Source organism: Nicotiana tabacum, chromosome 18 (genome assembly GCF_000715075.1).
Source record: "Nicotiana tabacum cultivar K326 chromosome 18, ASM71507v2, whole genome shotgun sequence".
Taxonomy (NCBI): Eukaryota; Viridiplantae; Streptophyta; class Magnoliopsida; order Solanales; family Solanaceae; genus Nicotiana; species Nicotiana tabacum.
The window spans coordinates 152,414,732-152,439,741 of NC_134097.1; the positions used below are offsets into that span (position 1 = coordinate 152,414,732).

Genomic DNA, 25,010 nt, shown 5'->3' on the forward strand with positions numbered 1-25,010 from the left:
GAGTTGTGCCCTATTTTCTACGTGTTACTTGTTGGGTACGATGTATAGGCATGGTGACGGGTATCTATACGTCGGTATAAAGCATGCCCGTGAGTCTTGTATTGTACTTGTTATGACTCCGTTGTGGTTTATTACGCTTCATATGAGGATTATCATTATTGTTCCCTTGCCGGAATGTTTTTATCATTATTGTTCCCTTACCAGGAGGTTATTATCATTATTGTTCCCTTGTCGGGTTATTATTATCATTATTGTTCCTTTACCGGGATGTTTGTTTTGATATTATTGTTCCCTTGCTGGGACCCTTTTATGATTGTTGTTGATAAAAGAAATGGGAGCAGGTTGCACGTCTGCAACAAGATATATGAAATGGGAGCGGGTTGCACGCCTGCAACAAGATATATAAAATGGGAGCGGGTTTCATGCCTGCAACGAGATATATGACATGGGATCGGGTTGCACGCCTGCAACAAGATATATGAAATGGGAGCGGGTTGCACGCCTGCAACACGATATATCAAAATGGGAGCGGGTTGTATGTTTGCAACGAGATATATGACATGGGATCGGGTTGTACGCCTACAACGAGATACATGAGATGGGATCGGGTTGAATGCCTGCAACAAAATGTGAAATGAAAGTGAATTCTGCATTTGTTTTCCTTATCCCTATTAGTAATTGGATTTCAAATTCTTTATATTCCTCCTGATATTCTACTGTTATCTGTTATTCCCCAAAGCATGTTCCCCCCCCCCCCATCTATAACTGTAATTATTTGCTTTTATTTTTTCGTTGTATATTTATTTAACTGCATAGGTTTATTTGGTAGTCGGGTCCTAGCCTCGTCACTACTTCGCCTAGGTTAGGCTAGGAACTTACCAGCACATGGGGTCGATTGTGCTGATACTACACTATGCACTGTGTGCAGATACTAGTACCGGAGCGTTTGGACTGCAGTGAGGTTGCTGCCTACAGTCCAACAGGCGACCCGAGGTAGTCCAACAGACGTCCGCGGCCTTGGCGTCACCTCCTATCTTTCTTTTTTCTGTTTTTACTTGTTCAGAGACAGACTTATGTATTTCATTCAGACTTTGTTTGTAGTGTTCTTAGACTGTCTGTGAAGCTGTGACTCCAGTTCTGGGTAGTATTGTACTTCAAATTATGTAGCAGCTTTCGGTTGGAATATTAAGTTTCGGCTTCCGCATTTTCCGCTTGTTTAACCTTATTCTGTTGTTTAGCTACTTAGTATTTTACATTGTTTAATATGTTTAAATAAAATGGGAGATAAATTCACAATATTCGGCTTGCCTAGCTTCCACGAGTAATCGCCATCACGACTCTCGAGGGTGGGAAATCCGGGTCGTGACACTTCATGTTAGAGATTATGCGTAGGCTTTATTTATGCTCACATTATTTGTACTCAGTCATAGAAATTATTGTCCATGTTTACCTTAGCCTCTATTATTTTGCTGATATATTGTGATACTTGATGTGGGTTGTGTTCTCTTATTGGTGGTGCATTGTGAGGCTGGAAAGGTACATGACTGAGAGAGGCCGAGGACCTAGTTGAGAGGATATTAATACCATAGCGCGTGATTTGTCCGCTTAGCACGTGAATTGACCGTGTGGGTCCAGGTATTGATACCATAGCGCGTAAGTTGTCCATGCTTAGCGCTTGGGCTTTAGGAGCCCTTCCGGAGTCTGTACACACCCCCAATGAGCGCAGAGTATTGAGTGTTTTGAGTGTGTTGAGTGCTGAGAGCGAGTGATGAGTGATGGAGTGACACTGCTGTGAGGTTGCATTTATTTGTGCTGTTGCTGCATTTATCTGTTAAATTTCTTTGTGGCATTTTCTGAGTTATGGTATTTACCTATTTGTTCCTGTTATTTTTCAATTGTAAAAATTAAATAATTGGACTGTTTTACTTAGCTCATCACTACTGCTCAGTTCCTTAGTTATTTCTGTTACTACTGAGTTGGTTGTACTCATACTATACCCTGCACTTTATGTGCAGATCCAGGTGAGTTAGAGCGCGGCGATCGTTGATTTCAGGCTGACTATCTGTGGAGATTGCAAGGTAGCTGCCAGTGTCGCAGAACCTTGTTACTCCTTTTGTCATTTCTTATTTTGGACAGTTAGACAGTTTATATATCTTAGTTCATAGTTTTAGACGCTCATGACTTAGTGACACCCGATGTTTGGGACTCGTTTTCGTATTTTAAATTATTTATATTTAGAGTTGGTTTAGTTTATCAGGAATTAAATTATTGAAAACATTTTATTAAATTCTTATAATCAAATTAGTAGTAATATTTTCGGAAATAAGCTTGCCTTGTAACACGATAGGCGCCATCACGACCATGGTTAGGTTTTGGGTCGTGATAAGGTGGTATCAGAGCCTAGGTCACATAGGTCTCACGAGTCATGAGCGGGTTTAGTAGAGTCTTGCGGATCGATACGGACACGTCTGTACTTATCTTTTAGAGGCTTGCCTTTAGGAAAATTTCATCTTCTTGAATTCTTGTTGTGCGGTATTGATTCAACTTGAAGTGTAACTCTTTGAATTTCTTCCATGCATTCATATGTGCATATGAGCGCTCGGTATCAGTTGTGCATCGACGGATTGTGATTCTCTAGATGAGGTGCGAGATGTGATTTCTATGTGTTGATGTTAGGTCAGTCTGGAAGACTTGAGGCCGGGTTTTGAATGTAGATTAAGCACTGAGGCATTGATTGTGTGAGCGCATGCTTGTGGACCTATATGTACGGTAGTGTCCCTATTAGTGGAAATGGTGGCTAGATGGATACGTGATGAGTATGATGTGACTGCGAGATGATTTCATAAGATTTGAATGTGACGAGAAGGTATTGGTAAAGGTTTCACCTATTTGAGACTCCAGGTATCTTTCTAGACTCGTTCGAGGACAAACGTTTTTTTAAAAGAGTGAGAATGTAACGATCCGGTCAGTCGTTCTGAAAGTTATAGCCCTGTTTCTCCCGTTAATACTTCTTTATCTATTGTTCAGCTATGTTGAGTTGTATCGAGTTGGTAGTCTTGGGTCCGGATTAATCTTGGAATGAAATGAGACCCTTAGTCTCTTAGTTAGAAAGCTAAGTTAGAAATATCAACCTGAAGCTGACTTATGAGTAAACGAATTCGGATTTGGATTTTTATGATTCGATTAGCTTAGTTGTATGATTTTAGACTTAGGAGTGTGTCCGGAATGTAATTTGGAGGTACGTGGTAGAATTAGGTTTGAATTGGCGAAAGTTAGAAGTTTAGAAGTTCTTAGGCTTGAATTCGAGGTCGATTTGGTGTTTTGGTGTTGTTTTGGGTATTCCGGAGGTTCGACTAAGTTCGGGTAGTGATATATGACTTGTTGGAATTATTGGTTAAGGTCCTGAGGGCCTAGGGTGAGTTTCGGATAGGTTTGAGTTGTGTTGCGCTCGTTTTTCTTATGTTTCGACGTTGTTTCTTCAAGCATAAATGATATCATATTGAACAAATGAGCCCCGATTTCTTTTTTTTGATTGAAGCATAGATCTGTATCGTAATTAAGGACCCGTTGCATAAAGAATCGTTAAATTTGAACATCGTATAAGATTTTATGGCCATTTTATTAAGAATTAGGTTGCTAGATTTTTCAGATTAATTACGCAATTGCCACTAAAGGCGTATTTTAAAATCTGCACTATTTGCAAATATTAAAACCTATATATCTCATTTATTATGAGGTCAAATTGAGTGATTCAAAAGCCTAACTTGACTAGAATTTCACAAGGAATCCATTGGAGGCATAAAGTATGAGTTTTGGGATCGTTTGGTATAAGAATGAGGCAGAATAGCTGGAAAAAAATATATAAAACTAGGTTTTGTTCATTCGGTCATATTTTGAGTTGGGGAGCTCGGATTTGGGCGATTTTCACCATAGGAATTGGGGTAAGTGTTTTCTACTCGGTTTTGATTATAATTCATGAATCCATCTTCGTTGTTGAGATTTGATTGATTATTTCAAAGTGAAATTGAGGGAGTTAGGGTTTGAGTTTTGGAGAGTTTTAAGTGGGGATTTGAGGGACCAAACGGAGTTTAATTTGATAAATTTTATATGATTAGACTCGGAAAGGACGAGGGTTTTGATTCTGCCATTGTTGACTGGTTTTGAGACGTGGGCCCGGGGCTAGATTTTGGCCGATTTTGAATTTTTGGCATATTTTGTAGTTTTTATTGTGGAATTCGATTCTTTAGACTATGTTGATAGTAGTATTCGGAGTATGGATAGATTCGGAGCTTTTGGAGACCGATTCCAGAGACGAGGGCATCCCAGAGTAGGATTTTACGCGGGTGAGGTAAGTAATAGTTTTAACTCTGGCTTTGAGGGTATAAACCAGGAGAAATTGATATCATGTGATTGTTTGGTAGTGATACCACGCTAGGTGATGGGCGTGTGGGTGTATACCTCGAGGGATGGAGACTTGGTCCATCCCGTGAGGCCTCATGGCCATCATCTGTGTTTACGTAGTTACTTGTTATTGAACTTGTCTGCCTTCATGTTAGAGATCATGCTTAGGCTTTATTCATACTCACATTATTTGTACTCAGTCATAGAAATTATTGTACATGTTTACCTCAGTCTCTATTATTTTGCTGGTATGTTGTGATACTTGATGTGGGTTGTGTCCCCATATTGGTGGTGCATTGTGAGGCTAGAGAGGTACATGACTGAGTGAGGCCGGGGTCCTAGTTGTGAGGATATTAATATCATAGCGCATGAGTTGTCCGCGTAGCACGTGATTTGACCGTGCGGGTCCAGGTATTGTTACCATAGCGCGTGAGTTGTCCGCATAGCACGTGAGTTGACCGTGCGGATCCAGATATTGATATGATGGCACGTGAGTTGTCCGTGCTTAGTTCTTGGGTTTTGGGAGCCCCTCCGGAGTCTGTACACACCCCTAGTGAGCGCAAAGTGTTGAGTGTTTTGAGTGTGTTGAGTGATGAGTGTGAGTGCTGAGTGATAGAGTGACACTACTGTGAGGTTGTATTTATTTGTGTTGTTGCTGCATTTATCTGTTAAATTTCTTTGTGTCATTTACTGAGTTATGGAATTTACCTATTTATTCATGTTATTTTTAAATTGTGAAAAATAAATAATTGGACTGTTTTACTTAGCTCGTCACTACTGCTCAGTTCCTTAGTTATTTCTGTTACTACTGATTTGGTTGTACTCATACTACACCCTGCACTTTATGTGCAGATCCAAGTGAGTTAGAGCGCGGCGATCGCTGATTTCAGGCCGGCTATCTGTGGAGATTGCAAGGTAGCTGCCAGCGTCTGCAGGACCTTGTTACTCCTTTTGTCATTTCTTATTTTGGCCAGTTAGACAGTTTATATATCTTAGTTCATAGTTTTAGACACTTATGACTTAGTCACACCCCGATATTTGAGACTCGTTTCCGTATTTTATATTATTTATATATAGAGTTGGTTTAGTTTATCAGGATTTAAATTATTGAAAATGTTTTATTAAATTCTTATAATCAAATTAGTAGTAATATTTTGGGAAATAGGCTTGCCTTGTAACACGATAGGCGCCATCACGACCATGATTAGGTTTTGGGTCGTGACATCTATGTAAAAATACATATATTTTCTCAAATTTTATGTTTCCTAATCTCATTAACAGAGTATTTTATTCGTATGTTTAATTCTTAAAATGACAATCTTCTTTTCTTCTGCGAAAATAATTTCTATTTACAATAAAGAAAATCTCGTAAACTTTTTCATATTTTGTGTAAAATTTAAAACATATACAAAAGTAGTAATATTAATAACTATATAAAATCATATTCTTCAAACCAGTTTTTCTTCTTTACAAAAAAATATTCCACTCAAAATACCATATCAAATATACATAACGATATCAATATTGTTAAATTTAAGGGATGTAACAGTATTTTTGTTTCTCTTTTACTTTACAAAATTTTCTGATTTTGAACACAAATTACTAACATAAGCAAAGTTGGTATTTGTGCTTAAGTGTTACCTCTTTTGCCTCATCAAGTTATATATAGGCAAGTTTGGAAGTTCGGCTTTTGATCTTTTACCTCTTTTATTGGGATGTTATTTTAAACTCCATAAACAATATATTTTCTCAGTCCAATAATTATTGACATGACTTTGACCATGGCTTTAGAGGATTTACCAAAATTTTCACTTATGGCTTAAAATCTATTTTGGCTTAAAAATTACTTAAAATAAGCTCATCCAAAGGGATACTTAGCATTAGCGGTCAATGAAGCTAAGCTAGTGAAAGAGTCTGCTTGGATTGACTTATTTTATGTGTTTTAAGCCAAAATGCTTTTAAGCTATTTTGTAGTATTTGGATAAAGTAAAAAAGTGCTTTTAAGCACTTGTTTTTAAGCTAAAATGACAAAAAAGCCCAAAATTAAAATTCATAACTTATGACTTATGCTTGAAAGTCACTTAAAATAAATTCATCCCTGAGAATCAAAGTTCAAATCATAGCAAAAACAAACATGTTAGGTGATATTTTGGTGGACGAAAAAAAAAAATCAAGGTGCATACAAGTCGAACACCACGATATTGGAAAATAAATTGTGAACATAGGATGCTGATTGCTGAAGCTTTCAAAGGTTGCTCGAGGGTGAGGCTATGAGTGTAGGTTCTAATGCTCAAAGTTAGTGAAGATTAGACATTATTTACAACGTTACTATCAATGGATAACTCAAAATTACGGTTTGAAAAGACATTTGAAGAAAATCAAAGCACATTTTGAGGGGTGAAATTCAAAAATAGCCAGATTGTGGTAATTGAAAAATAGCTACAGTTTCAAAAGTAATCGAAATTTAGCTAATTTTCATATAAAGATAAATTTGAACGAAAATACTGTTCAAAATCCAGAAAATATTCCAGCATAATATACTAGAGTTCCAGTATAATATAGTGGTCCAGCATAATATACTAGAAGTTCATACACATGTGCCACAATCGCCAATATATTATGCTGGAACTTTCCGTGTGTTGGAGTTCCAGCATAATATGCTGGAAGTTCATACACAGGTGCAACAATCTCCAGTATATTATGCTGGAACTTTTCATGTTGCAGCAAAATAGTGGATATTTTTCAATGACTTTTCAAACGCTGGCTATTTTTTAATTACCAATCTGAAAACTGGCTAGCTCGTGCTTATTTTGTCGATTTTGAGATGTTAAACATGTTTGGGCTTCTGAATTTTAAATGTCAAAGAGAAATATATATATATATATATATATATATATATATATATATTTAAGGGAAAATGACATTGTATAGCCGCTCTCAAAATAATAGTCGAAAAATATATAAACACACATGCATATATATATATATATATACAAAGATTGTATAATTTTTATACACTTTTTCGGTAAATAGTTTCTGGTGCCGGCAAAAAATGATAATACCCCTATTTTTAACCGCTTCTAAAAATAATAGCTGACAAAATATATATATATATATATTTATATAATTAATTCAAGGGATTTTTTCATTCCTATACACTATTGGAAACTTTATTACCCTAAATGTTCATGTTTAGTAAATTCCCCTACCTAAACAAGTTTTGTTTATAAAATATATACATCCCACCTTAAAAGGCTCCTAATCCATTATTAATGCCTTCAATTAAGAGATTTAGTTACACCATTTTCCTTTTTTTTCTCCTCTTCTCTTTCCATATTTTTCCTCCGCCTTAAAATACAGTAATCTTCCTATACGACCCAATTATATACATTACTTATTAGCTCATGGTTTACTCATTTCTTTGAAAATGGATGAGGATTATGTTTTTTACTCATCAAAAATCTGATTATTCAATAATTTGGCATTTATTTAAGATGAGATATACTAGTATTATTTTCAATAAAAGGGGGATTACAAGGGTTGTATCACGTCCCCAATTTCTGAGTGCATAACAGAACAAGAGGTTTAACAATAATATTTTGAGGATTACTAAACAAGTATTAGTAATTTTAGTTGCCCAGTTAAGTCGATTCCTTTCGTCTCAATCAATCAAAACTGCCCCAAGGTCCTGAATTGGATCAATTCACTAATGTCACGCAATTCCTATGATCTATCCTTCTTCTCTTTACTTTCTATTGATATACCAATATGTTGTAACTGAGAATTGGAGGTAAGAGTACTCATAGCATAACAATTTTCTGTAGACATGATTCACATCCATTATTACAGATTGGAAAACATAATCCTCAACTTCAGTACCTACCTAGGCCAAATACACAGAACAAGTAAGAATAAGAAATGAACTTACTTCATGAGAATATCATAGCACTCAGGATCCAAAGCAGAGAACAATTTTGGTGAGTCTACCTCAAAAGTAGTAGCTAATTTGTTGGGCTGAGTATTCAATCTGTTATGCAGTCCTGGGTTAGACTGGACAAAGTATATTTTGTATCTAATTTATACATAGTAAAGACAAATTTCATACAACTAATTATATATTATACAATTTATCTACAACTTATCTACAATTTTCACACATTATTTTTACTTAGTTAAGTACAACTACAATAACATATAACTTAAATACAAATTTTATACATTATGTCTTTTGTATATTTTATATCTGATTTATACATAATAAAAAGAAATTTCGTACAACTAATTATATATTATACAACTTATTTACAATTTCATACATTATTTTTACTCAGTTATATACAACTACAATATCATACAACTTAAATATAATTTTTATACAATGTTGTTCAACTTTCATACAATAGTTAAATAAATAAAAGAAAAATATATAATCAACAGAATACAATTTTTCTACAATTTTACTACAATTTCTGCAGTATAATGTATGTCATGTCTTCTTCTTCTTCTTCTTCGAGTTTCAATCTGAAATTCAGCCAAAATCAAGTCTAATATTCACCAAAACTCCTCAAAATTGAGATATAAATTCCAAACCATATTCCCAATTATTTGCAACAACACCCAATCCAATCAAATAATGATTTTTGAAAACCCAAATTCGAATTCAAAGCTTCAAAGTTTTTTAATGGCTGTCAATGGTGGAATTGCTGCTCTCTTTTCCTTTGCTTTACATTACTAAAATTTAGGATTGAGAGATAGAGAGAGAATTCTCAATTCTTTGCAACAACATCCAATCCAAACAAACAATATTTTTTGAAAACCCAAATTCGAATTCAAAGCTTCAAAGTTTTTTAATGGTTGTCAATGGTGGAATTGTTGCTCTCTTGTGCAAGATACGTGGGGAGAGGTGGTGGGATGTGGATAGAGAAATGTGGGGGAGTGGAAGATATGTTAGAGTAATTTTTAGACACTAATTATTATCAATAATTCCCTTAAAATGTACATAAATGGTAATTGGGTATATAAAATATAATTATAGTAAAACTTGAGTAGGGAGGGTAATATAGTTTCATATAGTGTATAGGAATGTAAGAATTATATATATATATTTCAAATGCAATTAGTGTCGGGTGACCGGTTACTTTTGTATTTTTCCCAAATCTAAAGGGAGAAGACCCATTCTAAACAAAAGCCAGGAGGAATTTGGGCTTGCGATTTTGAAACACGACCCAATATTATCTATGGCCCAAATACTTTGGGGATCCACAATATGCTTTACTATGATAATATGATGACATGTTTATGCAAAATACTTTTTTTGTCAAAAGGGATATTATGTTATATTAGCTAAACGGGGTAGTTACAATTGTGACGTTGTTGGGATAGCTTATGGCACCCATTATTGCAATGTTTTGCATAATTATACTTAGATTACAGCCCACAAAATATCTAGGTAGTTCAGTTCCTAGGATGTCTGCCTAAAATACATCATTGGTAAACATCGGAGGAACTGTTAAAGACAAAGACTTGTTCAAAAAACTTTCTTTTATTGCTTCCTTTGCCAGCGCATCAGCTACTCTGTTTTGCTCCCGGTGTGTGTGCCTCACCACTACGCTGTCATCCTTTGGATCATTGATCTGCATTCACAAGTTAGAGGGTCAAAATCAGGTTTCCATTTATCAACATATTGATTGTTTCTGCTGAGTCAGTTTCTATCTCCAGCAGAACTAGGTTGTTTAGTTCAGCTAATTGTAGGCCTCTAATAAGGGCCTGAATTTCTTCCCTTGTGTTTGTTGTTTGAGGTATGTTATTCATGTAGCCCAATATCTAGTCCCCATTGTGGTTTCTGAAAATCCCCCCTGATCCACCTATTCTTGGGTTTCCTTTTGCTGCTCCATCAGTGTTCAGTTTGAAGGACCCTCTGGGTGGGGGTATCCATTTTAGCATGATCTGATGTGTTACCACTTTTGGGTTATTATTTGTAAGCACATGGTACTCAGTTGCCTTTGATATAGTGTTGTTAGCATTAATGTGGTCCTTTTTGTTATTGAAAACATTGTTGTTTCTTGTCAACCAAATATGCCATAGGCAGAAGGGGATGAGGTTGTCCCAGTTGAGGCAGCTATTGTACTTCACAGCTTTAAGAGTTGGCCAAGATGATTGCCAAAGGTTACTATTGAGGACTGGTTGGGAGGAGGTGGAACCTGATGATTTTGATAAGATGACATTCCAGTAATGGGCAGCACTGGGGCATTGAAAGAAGATGTGATCAATGTCTTCATGATCATTGCCACAGTAGTGCCATTGAGTGGGATAGTTTATTCCTATAGAGTGTAGAAAGCTCCTGGTTGGGAGTCTTCTATGGGTTAGGAGCCATATAAAATGCTTGATTTTGTTGGGGGTTTGAAGCTTCCATTTTCATTTGAAGGGTGTTTCTTCACCAGGATGGTAGTCTATTGTGTTCCTGCTTATGAATGAATAGGCATAGCTATTGGAGAACTGTCCATTGGCAGTCAGGTCCCACATTAGGTTGCCCTATTTGGTGGTGGAACTGGGAATGAACATAGAATTGAGAAGGTTTAGGATATTTGGGGGATGGTGATGGACAAAGTTGAGGTGTCCCAAATACCCATATTATGAATTTCTTCAACCCTGACTTGGAGGTCATTTTGGGTTAGGGGGCCTTCTATCATTTGCCTGATTGATGGCTGGTTAGGAATCTAAGTGTCATTTATAAAGTTGACCCTATTCCCTCTATTAACGACCCATCTGCTGGCTCTGCTACAGATCTCCCAACCCTTTAGTAAGCCCTTCTAAATTGGGGATTTAGGGTTCCTTGGATGTCTCAAGGCCTGAGGTGGTCTAAACATGTTGCAATGTTTGTAGATCAAGACTCTGGCACAAAGGTTGTTGGTGTTCTTGTAAGCTTTCCATGCCAGGTTTGAGAGAGCAGCTTTGTTTTTAATGCTGGCTTTTTGAATCCCTAGCCCTCCCTCAGACTTAGTCCTAGTAACTACATTCCACTTAATCAGATGGAGCTTTTTCCTTTCAGTGGTGGTGCCCCAAAAGAAGTTTCTCTGGATTCTATCAATTTGATTGGTTACTTTGGTAGGAAGGGTGATGTATTGCATTACATGGCTTGGGATTCTGCTCAGGGTGGTCTTAGCCATGACTGTTCTCCTAGCCATTTTGAGGTATTTTGTTTTCCAGCCAGCCATCTTGGTTTGCATATTGTCAATGATGAATTGGAAGTCTGAGGCTGTTTGTTTTTTGTGGAAAATGGGAAAACGAAGATATTTTCCAAAGGAGGTTGTGTGTTTGATGAATAGGAGGTTGGTGATATGTTAGGAGGTATCTTGGGTGGTGTTTGAGGAAAACAGGACTCTAGATTTGGTTAGGTTTATTTTTTGTCCTGAATATTGAAGTTGTGTCATATGGAGAGAATGGTGTTGTAGTTTCTGATGTTTTTTTTGGCAAAGAGTGTGAGGTAATTTGCAAAAAATAGGTGTGAGATTTTTGGTCCAGACTTACTTATGCTTTTGGGGTACCATTGATTTTGTAGAACTGCCTTGTCAATGGATCTAGAAAGTCTTTCCATATACGAGATGAATAGATAGGGGGACATAGGGTCTCCCTGTCTTATGCCTCTTGAGGGGTTGAAAGGTTCTGTTTCCCCCCATTGACAAGGATGAAGATGGAAGAAGTACTTATGCAGGTTATGATGAGCCTGGATAGGCCCTTGGGGAAATTGAAGGCATCTAGAGTGTCTCTAATAAAAGATTATTCCACCCTGTCAAAGGCCTTCTCTAGGTCTATTTTCATAATCATATTGCCACTCTTGCCCTTCATTTTCCTGAAATGGTTGATATATTCTTGGACAATAATGGCATTGTCACAGGCCCTTCTGTTAGTTAGAAAGCTTTCTTGGCTTGGTCCTATGATGTGAGGTAGGATTGGTTTTATCATGTTTACAATGATTTTTGTGACTGCTTTGTAGATGGTGTTACAAAGGCCAATGGGTCTGAAGTTTTTCAACATTGAAGCTTGAGGGCATTTAGGAATTAGGCACAAAAGGGTTTGGTCCATGGTGTTATCCATTGAGTTTGTGGAGAAGCACTTTTGGCAAAATTCTGTGACAGAGTCTCCCACAATATCCTAGTATTTTTTTATAGAAGAAAGGGTGGAGGCCATCAGGGCCTGGTGATTTGAAGGGTTTGTTAGAGAAGACAACCTATTTTATCTCACTCACTTGAAGGGGTCTGTCCATGAAAGCATGTGGCTTTGAGACTGAATGGGTTCTATGGTGGAGTGGTGAGTGGTTGCCCAAAGGTCTGCAGTGTAAGAAAGAAGCCTGCAATGGCTGACTGGATGTCTTTTTGGTCATGGAGCCAGTTACCATTTTCTTCTTTGAGGGATAGGATTTTGTTTCTCCTTCTTCTATTAAGGGTTGAAGTGTGGAAAAATCTGGTGCTAGCATCACCCTCATTTAGCCAGTTGATCCTAGACTTTTGTTTCTAAAAGTCTTCCTCATTCTTGAGGATGAGGTTCAGCTCAGCATTGAGGTCAGTTCCAAGCATTAGGAGGAAGCTACTGAATTGGTAGCTAGGAAAGTTTTGAATACCATAGATTCTAGCCATGAGTCTCTTTTTTTGATGGAAAATATTTCCAAAGACTTCCTGGTTCCATTTGGTTACCAGAGTCTTGAAACTTTTAGTGGATTGAGAAGGGTGGATTAGTCAGAGAAGGCTCTATTGATGATGCTAGGGAAAGAGGGGTGGCTTGTCCACATTGTTTCAAATCTAAAGGGCCTAGAGGGTTTGTTGTTTGGAGGCCCTACCAGTTGAATTTTCAGAGGGTAGTGGTCTGAATGGGTCCTTGTGAGGTGCGTTACAATAGCCTCAGGGTAATATTCTATCCAACCTTCATGGCAAAGCACCTATCTATTCTTTCTAGGATTAGGGAAGTTCTGTTAGAATACCTTTCATTAGTCCAAGTGTACTTGCTTAATTTATACCCTAGGTCTATTATGTGACACTTGTTTATGCAATTCTAAAATAGGTTGTTGCGGCTCAGGTTTATAGGATTGCCTCCAAACATGTCCCTGGCCTTTAAGACTTCATTGAAGTTTCCTCCTATGACCCAGTTTGTTCTTGTGTTATTAGAGATAGTGATTAACTGCTCCCATAGGAGTTTTCTTTCCGTTAAGAGGTTACTAGCATAAATAGCTGAAAATAGCCATTAAGGATGATCTAGGCTTACCTTCATCATTGCGTGGATACCTTGGGAGGTAGTAGCCACTTCTTCCACAGCTACGAGTTCCTCTTTCCACATAAACACAATTCCCCCAAATGGGCCTACTGCTGGAGACTGGATGATCATGTCAAATTCAAGCTGCTAGGCCAAGGATTTGCGGTCTGCTATCTTTGTTTCGAGTAGTACTAGCATTGCAGGATTGTGCATTCTCACCATCTCTAAACAGTACCGTTTGAACTCGGCATTGTTTTCACCCTGAACATTCCATATGATGTAGTTCATCATTGGAGTTGTGGGTGATTGGTGAGATCCCTCTCGAGGGCTCGTTGGTCCTGGCAAACCTAGCATTTGGGTCATAGGACCACAACTATATCTCTCTCTTCCGTGCTGAATTCTATCGATCTTACCGAGTCAAGTAGTATCGAGTCCGTCCTTGATGCTGGGTAAGTCTATTCCGGCTCTTCTGGGGCATTATTCTTCTTGAGTATCTCCGGTACTTTGCAGATTCCTTTTTGGATCTTCTGGAAGGATGGTGAGTTATTCTTCTTTTCGGAGGAGAATATGAGGGGTTTGTTGGTAGGTCGATCGGAACGAAGACTGGCTCCCCCGCTGGGTCCTCCTTTATCAGATCTGGGAAGAAGGGGAGGGATTGAAAGCTCTGTAGGATGTGAATGTTGAGTGTTTGGGGGTCTGTTATTGGTAGTGGGCTATCGGTGTTGGCCATCGACTGCCATAGGAGAGGTCCAAACGCCATCGGCCTTGTTCAAAGCTTCCACCGTCACCCTGGCTAGGTGTGCTGGATTTTGCACTATCAGTGTCACCCTCCGATTGTCCAGGGTGAAATCGTAGGAAAGGCCTTTCCCCTACAAGGAAACCTCTAACCAAGAGGCCAGTTGGTGGTCCTGTGGTAGTGGATGGGTGGAGATGGTGGTCGGTAGTAGGTCTTTTGCCATTTTTGTGCTTTTTTGCTTTACTGGGGTTGAGTGTTCATTAATTGGGGATGTAATAGAGGTGACGGTTGTGGTCTTTTCGACTGGAGATGGAAGGGGTTGCAGATAGGGCACTCGATTATCATTTGTGTATATTAGGATTTCTCCATTAGAAGAAGTTGCAGTAGCTTTGATAGGGAAAGTATAGGTTTTGGTGTTTGGGTAGGGAGTTGGGTTGTCAGTGGTGCCCATGGTGGAGTACCCTATTCAGGGATAAGGGATCGGCCCCATTGGGCGTTCTGCCAAGCGTGATGATTGAGTCATTGGGGTTTGGGCTGGCGTCCTTTTGAGAATTGGGCTCGTGATTTGAACTAGTGGGGTCATCAGTTGTTGGCCCCGCTTTTCGTTTGGCTCTCGTGATGGGCTGGTCTCTTGGGCTTGTATTCTGCCCGTGTTTGGGCGTCTCTTAAGTACTGGTGGGGAGTTTTATTGGGCCAATGGCCTCCTTTTGTTTTTTGTGTACTGTTTAATGAGTTTTTGGAATTATAATGAAACGTTTGGGTTTGTAAGAATTTACCTGAAATGGCGTCAAACACGTTTACCTGTATCTCTTCTGCCTGTGGAATATGCTATGGTTTATGGATTTTACCTTCATTGCTGATAATTGTTTTTGGTTGACCCTGCTTGCGTCTTCGTGGGAAGGTGACAGTCTTCCATTCACTTTCCTTTGGGGATGGTTCCTTTTGATGAACTTCATGTGCTCCATTGGATGTTGTGGATGTGTGTGTCTTATGGATGCATTTAGGAGCAGTGTGCCCTATCCTGCCACAAATGGTGCAAAGAGTTCCTTCGCCTTCATAAATCACTGCATGTTTATGATCTCCTATGATTACTATTGTTTCCACTGGGGTTTCTAATGGCACTTGGATACAGATGCGTGCATATCTCCCCTTTAGGGTAGAGGATGTACATTGGTCTATCTTGAGGAGATTGCCTAGGTTCCTCCCAAATTTTACTAATATATCCTTGTCGTAGAATTCTGTTGGCAGTTGGGGTAGCCGTATCCAAATGGCAATAGAGGTGAGTGTGGCTTCTTGAGGGACAAATTTTGGTTCCCATTTCCGTACGGATAGAAAATTTCCAGAGATAAACCAAGGCCCTAGGTGTAGTGCCTTCACCATGCTTTCCTCTAAGCTAAATTTTACTATGTAGAAGTCCCACCCTAAGTCAATCAAGATTAACTGTTCGGATGGCTTCCATAGGGCTTAGATCGAAGCATGTGGTGAGGCATTTTCCTTTTGAATATTTTGATGATTACCGAGTATCTCCATGGTAGATAAAGGCTTTCTTTATCTTCTTGTGAGAGTGGAATTTGAGCCTTCAATGTGCTTTCCTTTATCCAGTTCTGGAACTGATTGGTTTTCCATGTCGTAGTAGTTGGTTTGGTTACTCACTTGTTTATCCAGGAGCATTTCCTTATAAGAGTGTTGAGGTAGCTCTACCTCCATTTGGATGTATTTATCCGGTAGTTTCGGTGGGAGTGGTGGCTTGATCGGTGGGGGTTACATGATGTGGAGAAAGACAAGGAGATATTAGAGAGAATTCGTGTGAAGATTATTGAAAGTTTCCAGCTACATTCATTTTATGCAAAATACTATTATAATATCTTCTTAATCTATACTATATAAAGGAGTTTTGACACAGTTACCCACAAAAATAAAGCTATTTACCCTTGTCGACCCATATATTTTTCTACCCATAAACTAATTACATTTCCTACCCATAGTAGGTTTTGTGGGGAATTTTTTCTTTATTCTCCAATTCTTTTTTATTTCTATACTTCTTTTCTTTTCTTTTTTCTTTTTTTCTTTTCTCCTTTTCTTTTTTCTCGTTTTCTTCTTATTTTTTTCTTTTTTCCTTTTCTAATTCCATTTAACTTCTTTTTTTTATATTCTTTTTCTCTTCATAATCTAATTTCATTTACTATTTTCACTATTTTTTATTATTCTTTTTTTTATATTATTACTAAAGAAAAATCAAATTGGGTACCAATTAAATGTAGCTAATACAACTAAAAAAATATTAACTAACATATAATACTAGTATAGTATATAGCTATACTAACAGGGTATACAATTATACGAAAAGAGTTAAAAAAATTAATTTAATTAATAAACTGAAATAATATCAATTGTTAATAAAAATTTCAAAAAATTCTAAAAAGATCTAATTGTAAGAGTATACCGTTACATTATATATCACTATAATATTTTATTTTATTTTGCATTTTCAATTTGCCCTTCACGCTGGGTAAAAGCTTAAAGCAAATTAAAAGGGAAAAGACAAGTGAATTTACGTGTAATAAGTATACTTTTATAGTATATTGTATACTATTACAGCATAATGTTACAGTATATTGCATATTATTACAATATACTATAATAATATATTGTATACTATAATAGTATACTGTTGCAGTATAACTATATACTCCTATAGTATATTGTATACTGTAGCGGTATATTGTTAGGTAATTGTGTTCTTCTTCGATTATTACAATATACCGTTGTAGTATATTATAAACTATAATAGTATATTGTTGCAGTATGGCTATATACTCCTACAGCATATTGTATACCGTAGCGGTATACTGGCGCTGTGTTCATCTTTGAGTTTCAACTAAAACTTTCGATTCCAATCACCTCAAATAAGCTCCAAATGCTATCAAATTTCAGTATGAACTTCCAGAAGGTACTATAAACAATATTTAACAATACTCACTTTGAATATGGTTTAGGTAATAAACAATAATTATAATTTGTATAACTTTCTTAGCATAAAAGAACAAAAATAAATTTAAGGATATAAGTTCCATACTACGTTCGCACTCATCAAACACAAAAGGACAAACTTAATAAAAAAAAGGAGAAAAATAAGAAATACAAGTAAATAGAGAAGTTTATATAGAAAAGTGGGTGTCACGACCCCAAACCGGACCCGGTCGTGATGTCGCCTCTCATGAAGACAAGGTCAGCCGACACAATTCCCAAATAAACTATTTTACAATAAAAGTTGTTTTTATACCATTTATAAACCAATAATCTCATAATAAACATTTAAAAGAAAAACGCGGAATAATTACACAAGCCCGATATTGGGGTGTTACTAGTCATGAGCATCTACCAAGGTCTGAATACAACAAAAAAAGTCAAAAAATGTACTAAGTACAATAATGAAAATGAAAGGAAGGAAGCGGTGCTGCGAACGTCGTGCAGCCACCTTGCTAACTATGATGACTCCGCATCTGAGCAATTATCGCCCGCTACCGGGTTCCAAAATACCTAAATCTGCACACGAAGTGCAGGGAGTAATGTGAGTACTCCAACTCAGTAAGTAATAAGAGTAAATAAAGATTGAGCAGTAGGAAACAATGAATCCACATTTATGATAAACTCAATAAGCAGAACATGCTTTCAAATCAGAATACGAGTCAATCGTTTCATTTAAAATCCAGCTTTTAGTAAAAATCATTGGAAAATGCTTTCCAACAGTTTCAGTAGGGGTTCAATACCATTTATAATAAAAGAGATGAAAACCATAATAGGCCCCTCGGGCAAAACATAGTTCGTACACAGCCTTCGGGCAAAAACAGAAATTTATACCCATTTCATAACTTAAAAACTTCAGTTTAAATGAAAATTGTTTAAAGCATTTGTTCAACATTTTCAATAGAGGCTCGATCTAAAGATGAGTGGAAGCAGTAATTAAATCAACATATTCGATGAAAACTCACTTTAAGGAGGAGTGAAAAATAGTAAGTTCATAAACAGGCCCCTCAGGTAAAGCATCATTCATGCACATGTATGTCTATAGCCCCTCGGGCAAGCCTCTCAGTCACTCAAAAATCTGATCTGTAGTCCCCAAATATAAATATCTAGTACAGGGGAAATCTACCTGGTGCAGTCGCATAGTTCCAATATAAAAGTGCAGGGGGATCTCCCGGAATACCGATCCGTAGTCCCAAATGTAAACAGGCAGGGGGGATCTCCCGAGATACCGTGCCCGTAGTCCCAAAGTAAACACACAGCAACAACATGAAAGATAGACAATTCAATTCAAATTTCATACCAAGGTAAAGCAGTTATTTCTATCCTAGCATGCTGCACATAATCCAAATAAGGCAGTTTGAGCAAGTAAAGAAAATAAGTCGAATAGATATGCTTCTCTAAGCTAGCAACAGGTTTAAATTTCAAGTAGTATAAACAGGAAAGAAAACACAATTATAATTACTTAATGAAAACCGGATTTTTCAACAATTAGTACAAGTATGCACTCGTCACCTCACGTACAAGGCATTTCAAATATTAATAATACCAAATCCTAAGGGGAGTTCCCCCACACAAGGTTAGACAAGCCACTTACCTCGAACCGGCTCAAAATCAACCCAAAACCACGTTCTTGCCTCGAGTACTCGACTCCAAATGGCCCAAATCTATTCAAATCAACTTCATAATATAAATAACACTTCAAGTAACTAATTCCACTAATAAATTCTAAGCTAATACGCGAAATGCGCTCCAGGACCACGTCTCGAAATCGGGTAAAATTTATATTTTCAGAATCCTCATACTTTCACGAGTCTAACCATACCAAAATTATCCAAATCCAATGTCAAATCCCCAATCAAAACTCAAAATTTAGGTCTAAGAACTTTCCCCCAATTTTCCACCATAAATTCGAAATTAAAGGATGGATTTAAGTGTAAATTCATAGAAATTAGTCTAAACCGAGTAGGAATTACTTACCTAAATCGCCCAGGTGAAACTCTCTTAAAAAATCGCAATTTCTCGAGCTCCCAAGTCCAAAATATGAATTAAGGCTTAAACTCTCGATTTTGGATTTTTAAAATCTGCCCAGCTATTTCCTTCTTCGTGAACGCGGAATGATCCTCACGTTCACGAAGCACAACTCCGCTTGGTCCATTTTTCCTCGTTTGCGAACGCGATGCCCAAGTCGCGAACGCGATGATCAACCTTCCTCCTCCTATGCGAACGCGGGACTACCTTCGCGAACGCGTAGGTATAAGATCCCACAGCCTCGCGAACGCGGGAATACCTTCGCGAACGCGAAGCGTTGACCCTTCACCAGGCCTAGCTCCTCTTCGCGAACTCGAGACCCCACTCGCAAACGCGAAGAAGGAAACGAGAACTGACTACTGCAACTTTTTCTGCAATTTTCTAAGTTCCAAAAATGAACTGTTGAGCATCTGAAACACACCCGAGGCCCCCGGGATCTCAACCAAATATGCCAACCAACCTAAAACATCATTCAAACTTGTTCCAATCTTCGGAATGCTCAAAACAACATCAAAACACCAATTTAACATCGAATTCAAGCCTAAGAACTCCAAAAACTCTCACATTATGCTTTCGATCAAAAAGTCTATCAAACCACGTCCGAATGACCTGAAATTTTGCAAGCACATCACATTCAACACTACGGAGCTACTCCAACTTTCAGAATTCCATCCTGACCCTGATATCAAAATCTCACTATCGAACCGGAAACTTCAAAAGTTCAACTTTCGGCATTTCAGGCCTAAATAAGCTATGGACCTCCAAAACACAATCCGAACACGCCCCTAAGCCCGAAATCACCCAACGGAGCTAACGGAATCGACGGGTTCTATTCTTAGGCCGTCTTTACACTGCTCCGACTACGGTCCAAATTCTAAAGCTTAAGCTCTCGCTTAGAGACTAAGTGTCCCAAAACACTCCGAAACTCAAAACCAATTATCCTGGCGAATCAAAATAGCAAAAACAAATACGGAAAAAGCAGTTAATAGGGGATCGGGGTGTTAATTCTTAAAATGAATGGCCGGGTTGTTACAAGAATCTCTTCCTTTGTTAAGTTAGTTATATACTCATTAATTTTGAAGTTTATATTTGTATTGTTTACTCTTAAATAGTTTTTAATATAATATTTATTTATTTTAAATATAGGTTACACGCGCAAAGCGCATACCTTGAAACTAGTTATATATAAACACATAAAAAAATATTTTACCTATATACACAATACAACTCCGGAAAGAAATTCAGTGGCTCCACCACGAAGGCTATGAGCAACTCAATTTCAATGCGTGTTATTAAGGACACTGTACATGCACAAAGTAGAAGTATCTTGCGAGCTAGCTGTATGTTAGTATTCCAAAGTAAAAAAGGAAACCAAAAAAAAGGAAGAAGAAGAGGGAATGGAGAAAAAGAAAAACTGAAACAACAAAGATTAAAGGAAATTATAAAAAGGGTATATAATTTAAATTGTATACTTATTTTTACATGTATTAACCATATCATAGTAGGTTATTCACTATACAATATTTTTTCAGATTTCCAGATCATGATTGTTACCTAGAGTAATCTAATAGTGTAGATAATTTAACATGATGGTGCAAAATAATTATACACTTAAAAAAAGGGTGACCTTAAAAAATAACTAGATTTACAACTGGTAATTAAAAAATAGCCACATTTTCAAAAGTAATCGAAATTTAGTCGTTTTTCATGTAAGATAAAAGCTGAACAAAAACATTATTAAAAATCCGAAAATATTCCAGCATAATATGCTGGAGTTCGAATTTTTTACATATGAGCTTCCAGCATAATATGCAGGAATTTTATATGTAAGTGCTCCATAATCCCGCATATTATACTAAAAAATTTCGTGTCCTGGAATTCCAACATATATGCTAGAAGTTTATACGCAGAAGCTCCATAATCCTGCTATGCTGGAACTTTCCGTGTTTCAGCAAAATAAAAGCTAGTTTTTAATGACTTCTTAAATACCGGCTAATATGCTGGAGTTCGAATTTTTTACATATGAGCTTCCAGCATAATATGCAGGAATTTTATATGTAAGTGCTCCATAATCCCGCATATTATACTAAAAAATTTCGTGTCCTGGAATTCCAACATATATGCTAGAAGTTTATACGCAGAAGCTCCATAATCCTGCTATGCTGGAACTTTCCGTGTTTCAGCAAAATAAAAGCTAGTTTTTAATGACTTCTTAAATACCGGCTATTTTTTGATTATCTGTCCAAAAAATGGCTAGCCCGTGCTATTTTGACTTAAAAAAAACGAATATGCTTCTGCAACTTGTATAGGTTTTTGTTTTAAATTTGTCCTACGGCTGCTTCGAAAAATTAGCTGCACAAATATTCAAACAATACACGTATAGATATTTCAACTACTATGTCACTATCTAACACATTTTCTTGATCAAGTTGTTACTCCGCTATTTTAAAGAATCAAGTAAGACAAATACCTGACCAAAATGTTAAACTATATTTTACATTTTGGAATTGTTAGTCTGTTAAGAATATATTCACATGGTTTCCAAAATCTCTCTTTTATTGAGGGTTAAAAAAAGACTTGATAATGATAGTAGATAATAATTCAAGAAATTAAAAGAGAGAAAATTTAAAATTTTACTTCATCGTCTCTATATATCTTTGTCCAAGAACTATACCCAAACTCCCTATATTTTCTCACAAACACACACACACTCACTATAGTTCTTCTGTACACTCTTGTCAATGACACAAAAAAGAGAAAACATAGTAATGTTTCCATTAATGGCACAAGGCCATTTCATCCCATTTTTAGCATTAGCTCTCAAACTAGAGCAAGAAAAAGGTTATTCCATAACCTTTATCACCACCTCTCTCAATATCAAGAAACTCCGACCATCTATTCCACCACACTCCTTCATTCGTCTCCTCAAAATCCCTTATGATAGCACATCCCACGGCCTCCCTCCCGACACTTAATCCACCGAGAATCTGCCACTTCCGCTCTTCATCCGATTCCTCGAATCCACTCCCTCTCTCAAACCAGCCTTCACTAAAATCATGTCCAATCTTTTTCTTGAAGAAAATTGCTCTAGGCCACCACTTTGTGTCATTTCAGACATGTTCTTTTCATGGACAGCTAAAATTGCTCATACATTTGGAATTTTTCATGTTATATTCAATGCTGGTGGATGTTTTGGTATGGGGGCTTATCACTCAACTTGGATAAATCTTCCTCATGTAGGAAAAAAATCAGATGATGAATATTTTCTTCCTGGTTTCAAAAACTGTAAGCTTCTTGTTAAAGAACTGACTGAAGATATCAGAGTCATTACAGGTAACTGCCGATTCAGGATTTAAACTTAACCGTTCAACTTTTAATATTCTTAGCAACAGAATACATTGTACTATAGAAATTGCGAAATATTAGTGTTTTTTACATATACTATTTACGGTTTTTACAGGACCTGTGCCATTTCCTCAGACCATGTTTCAAGAATGGCTAGAGACTGATGGAATGTTTTTTAACACAGTGGAGGAGATGGATTTGATGGGGTTGGATTATTATAAAAAGCAATTCCCTTGTCCAATATGGACAATAGGACCAATTGTTTCATCATTTGGTAGCAAAGCAAGAGCTGGAAAATCATCAGAAGATATTTCAAAGATTTGCATAAATTATCTTGACTCCAAGTCTCCAAATTCAGTTCTTTATGTAGCATTTGGTTCTCAATGTACAATAACAGAGTCACAAACAGAGAACTTAGTCAGAGCACTTGAATCTAGTGGGATAAATTTCATATGGATAAAAAGGAACTCATCAAAAATTAATCAAGAAAATGAGTGGTTACCAAGAATTCAATATAGTAAAAAAGGACTTGTAGTCCAACAATGGGCACCACAAATGGAGATTTTGTCACATAAATCAATTGGCGGCTTTTTGAGTCATTGTCGATGGAATTCAGTAATGGAAGCTCTTACGAATGGAGTTCCAATTCTTGGATGGCCAATGGGAGCAGAGCAGTCTTTTAATGCAAAGATGTTAGAGGAAGAGCTTAAAGTTTGTGTTAGAATAATGGCTAGTGGAGTAGTAATTAGCTCTGATATAAAGCATGAGGAGATAGTGAAGAAAATTGAGATTCTTATGAAGGAAACACAAGGAAAGGAGATGAGAAAGAGAGCATTAATGGTGAAAGAGATGATTCATAGTGCTTCTATTACTACTAAAGAAGGTTTAAAGGGTTCTTCAGTTATAGCCATGGATGAGTTTCTTAATGCTGCATTTTGTATGAGGAAGAACATTTTTGGATCACCAGAAAAACCGTTACATGCATTAATAGTATAAAGTTTTTTAAAAAAAACAAATATTTGTTCTATTTTTTGTTTATTGTTAATGCAATTCATCAAAAAAACTATTTTTCTTTTCATGTTTTCATTCTTATGATATGATTTATATATGTGTTGTCAAAGGCGCGCTTAAACCCTGTAGTAGGGCTCAAAACATGTTGAGCGCTTCGCCTCGCTTAGTGGGTGCTTTAGTGTCGTCATCAACGCTCCAAGACATACTTTTCCTTACCAATGTGCGTAATCCTGAAGAAGCGACACGAAATAATTGATAATTGTTTTCAATTTCTTTGTCTATATATTTGTTATTCATGATTATAATTATTGGTCTTGGACTGTGCATATATATTTGTATCTTTTTCTCCCTTTCACCATTTTTCATTAAAGCCCACGCTATATTTGCTCTTAAAGCCCCAATAGAGCTTAGAGCTTTTTTGCATTTTCGCATGTGATAACACTGATTTATATTCTTCCAATGATCTTTAACACTGCCTATGTTCTATTCAATAAGGATAAACTTGGCCTCAGCTGGCATATATGCCCTCTAACTTTGAGTGTGCACAAGTAGGCACCTTAACTTGTTTCCACTTTTTCAGTTGAATATTCCAACTTGCAAAATTTATGTGTCACGTCAGCATTTGTATTTACGTCTTCAACTTTATATAAGTTGAGGTGCCTACTTTGTGCACACTCAAAGTTGGAGGGCATACTTGTCAGCTAAGGCCAAGTTTGAGGCCTGTTTATGTATTATGCCGATTATATATCTGGGTTAATTTTTTCACCAAATAGTAAGTGTAATTGAACATCTCTTTCGATATTGTTTTGGAACTAGTCATGAATACATCAGACTGCATGCCAAATTCAGAGGTAAATACAAAACTTACCGTGTTAAAAAATGAATGCAATTGCTATGTATATGAGTCCTTTAATATTTTTGTGTATGTATACATGATTAGAGTCGAAAGCAATTGGTACAGTTGTAACCATTGAATACCATCTCGAGCCACCTATGACGAAATCAGACCACTTTGAAATTAAGATTCGGATAAACTTCTAAGTCCTTTCAAGAAATTAAGACATTTTCTGTTCTTCCTAAGGATAAAATTTTGGAAACAGCCTCTCTACCTCCTCAAGGTAGGGGTAAGGTCTGCGTACACACTACCCTCCCCAGACCCCACTAGTGGGATTTTACTGATCGTTGTTGTTGTTGTTCTCTTCTTCCTAAGGATAGAAGA

The 25,010-nt window shown here is 37.0% G+C and overlaps 1 protein-coding gene across 1 annotated transcript; it reads left to right on the forward strand.

The window, feature by feature from the left end:
- Positions 1-22,352: 22,352 nt before the first annotated feature.
- On the forward strand, positions 22,353-24,104 carry LOC107828564 (UDP-glycosyltransferase 92A1-like). Its single transcript, XM_016655904.2, has 2 exons — positions 22,353-22,768; positions 22,896-24,104. The coding sequence occupies exons 1-2, from the start codon at positions 22,492-22,494 to the stop codon at positions 23,774-23,776; spliced, it is 1,158 nt and encodes a 385-aa protein (XP_016511390.1). The 5' UTR covers positions 22,353-22,491; the 3' UTR covers positions 23,777-24,104.
- Positions 24,105-25,010: the final 906 nt, after the last annotated feature.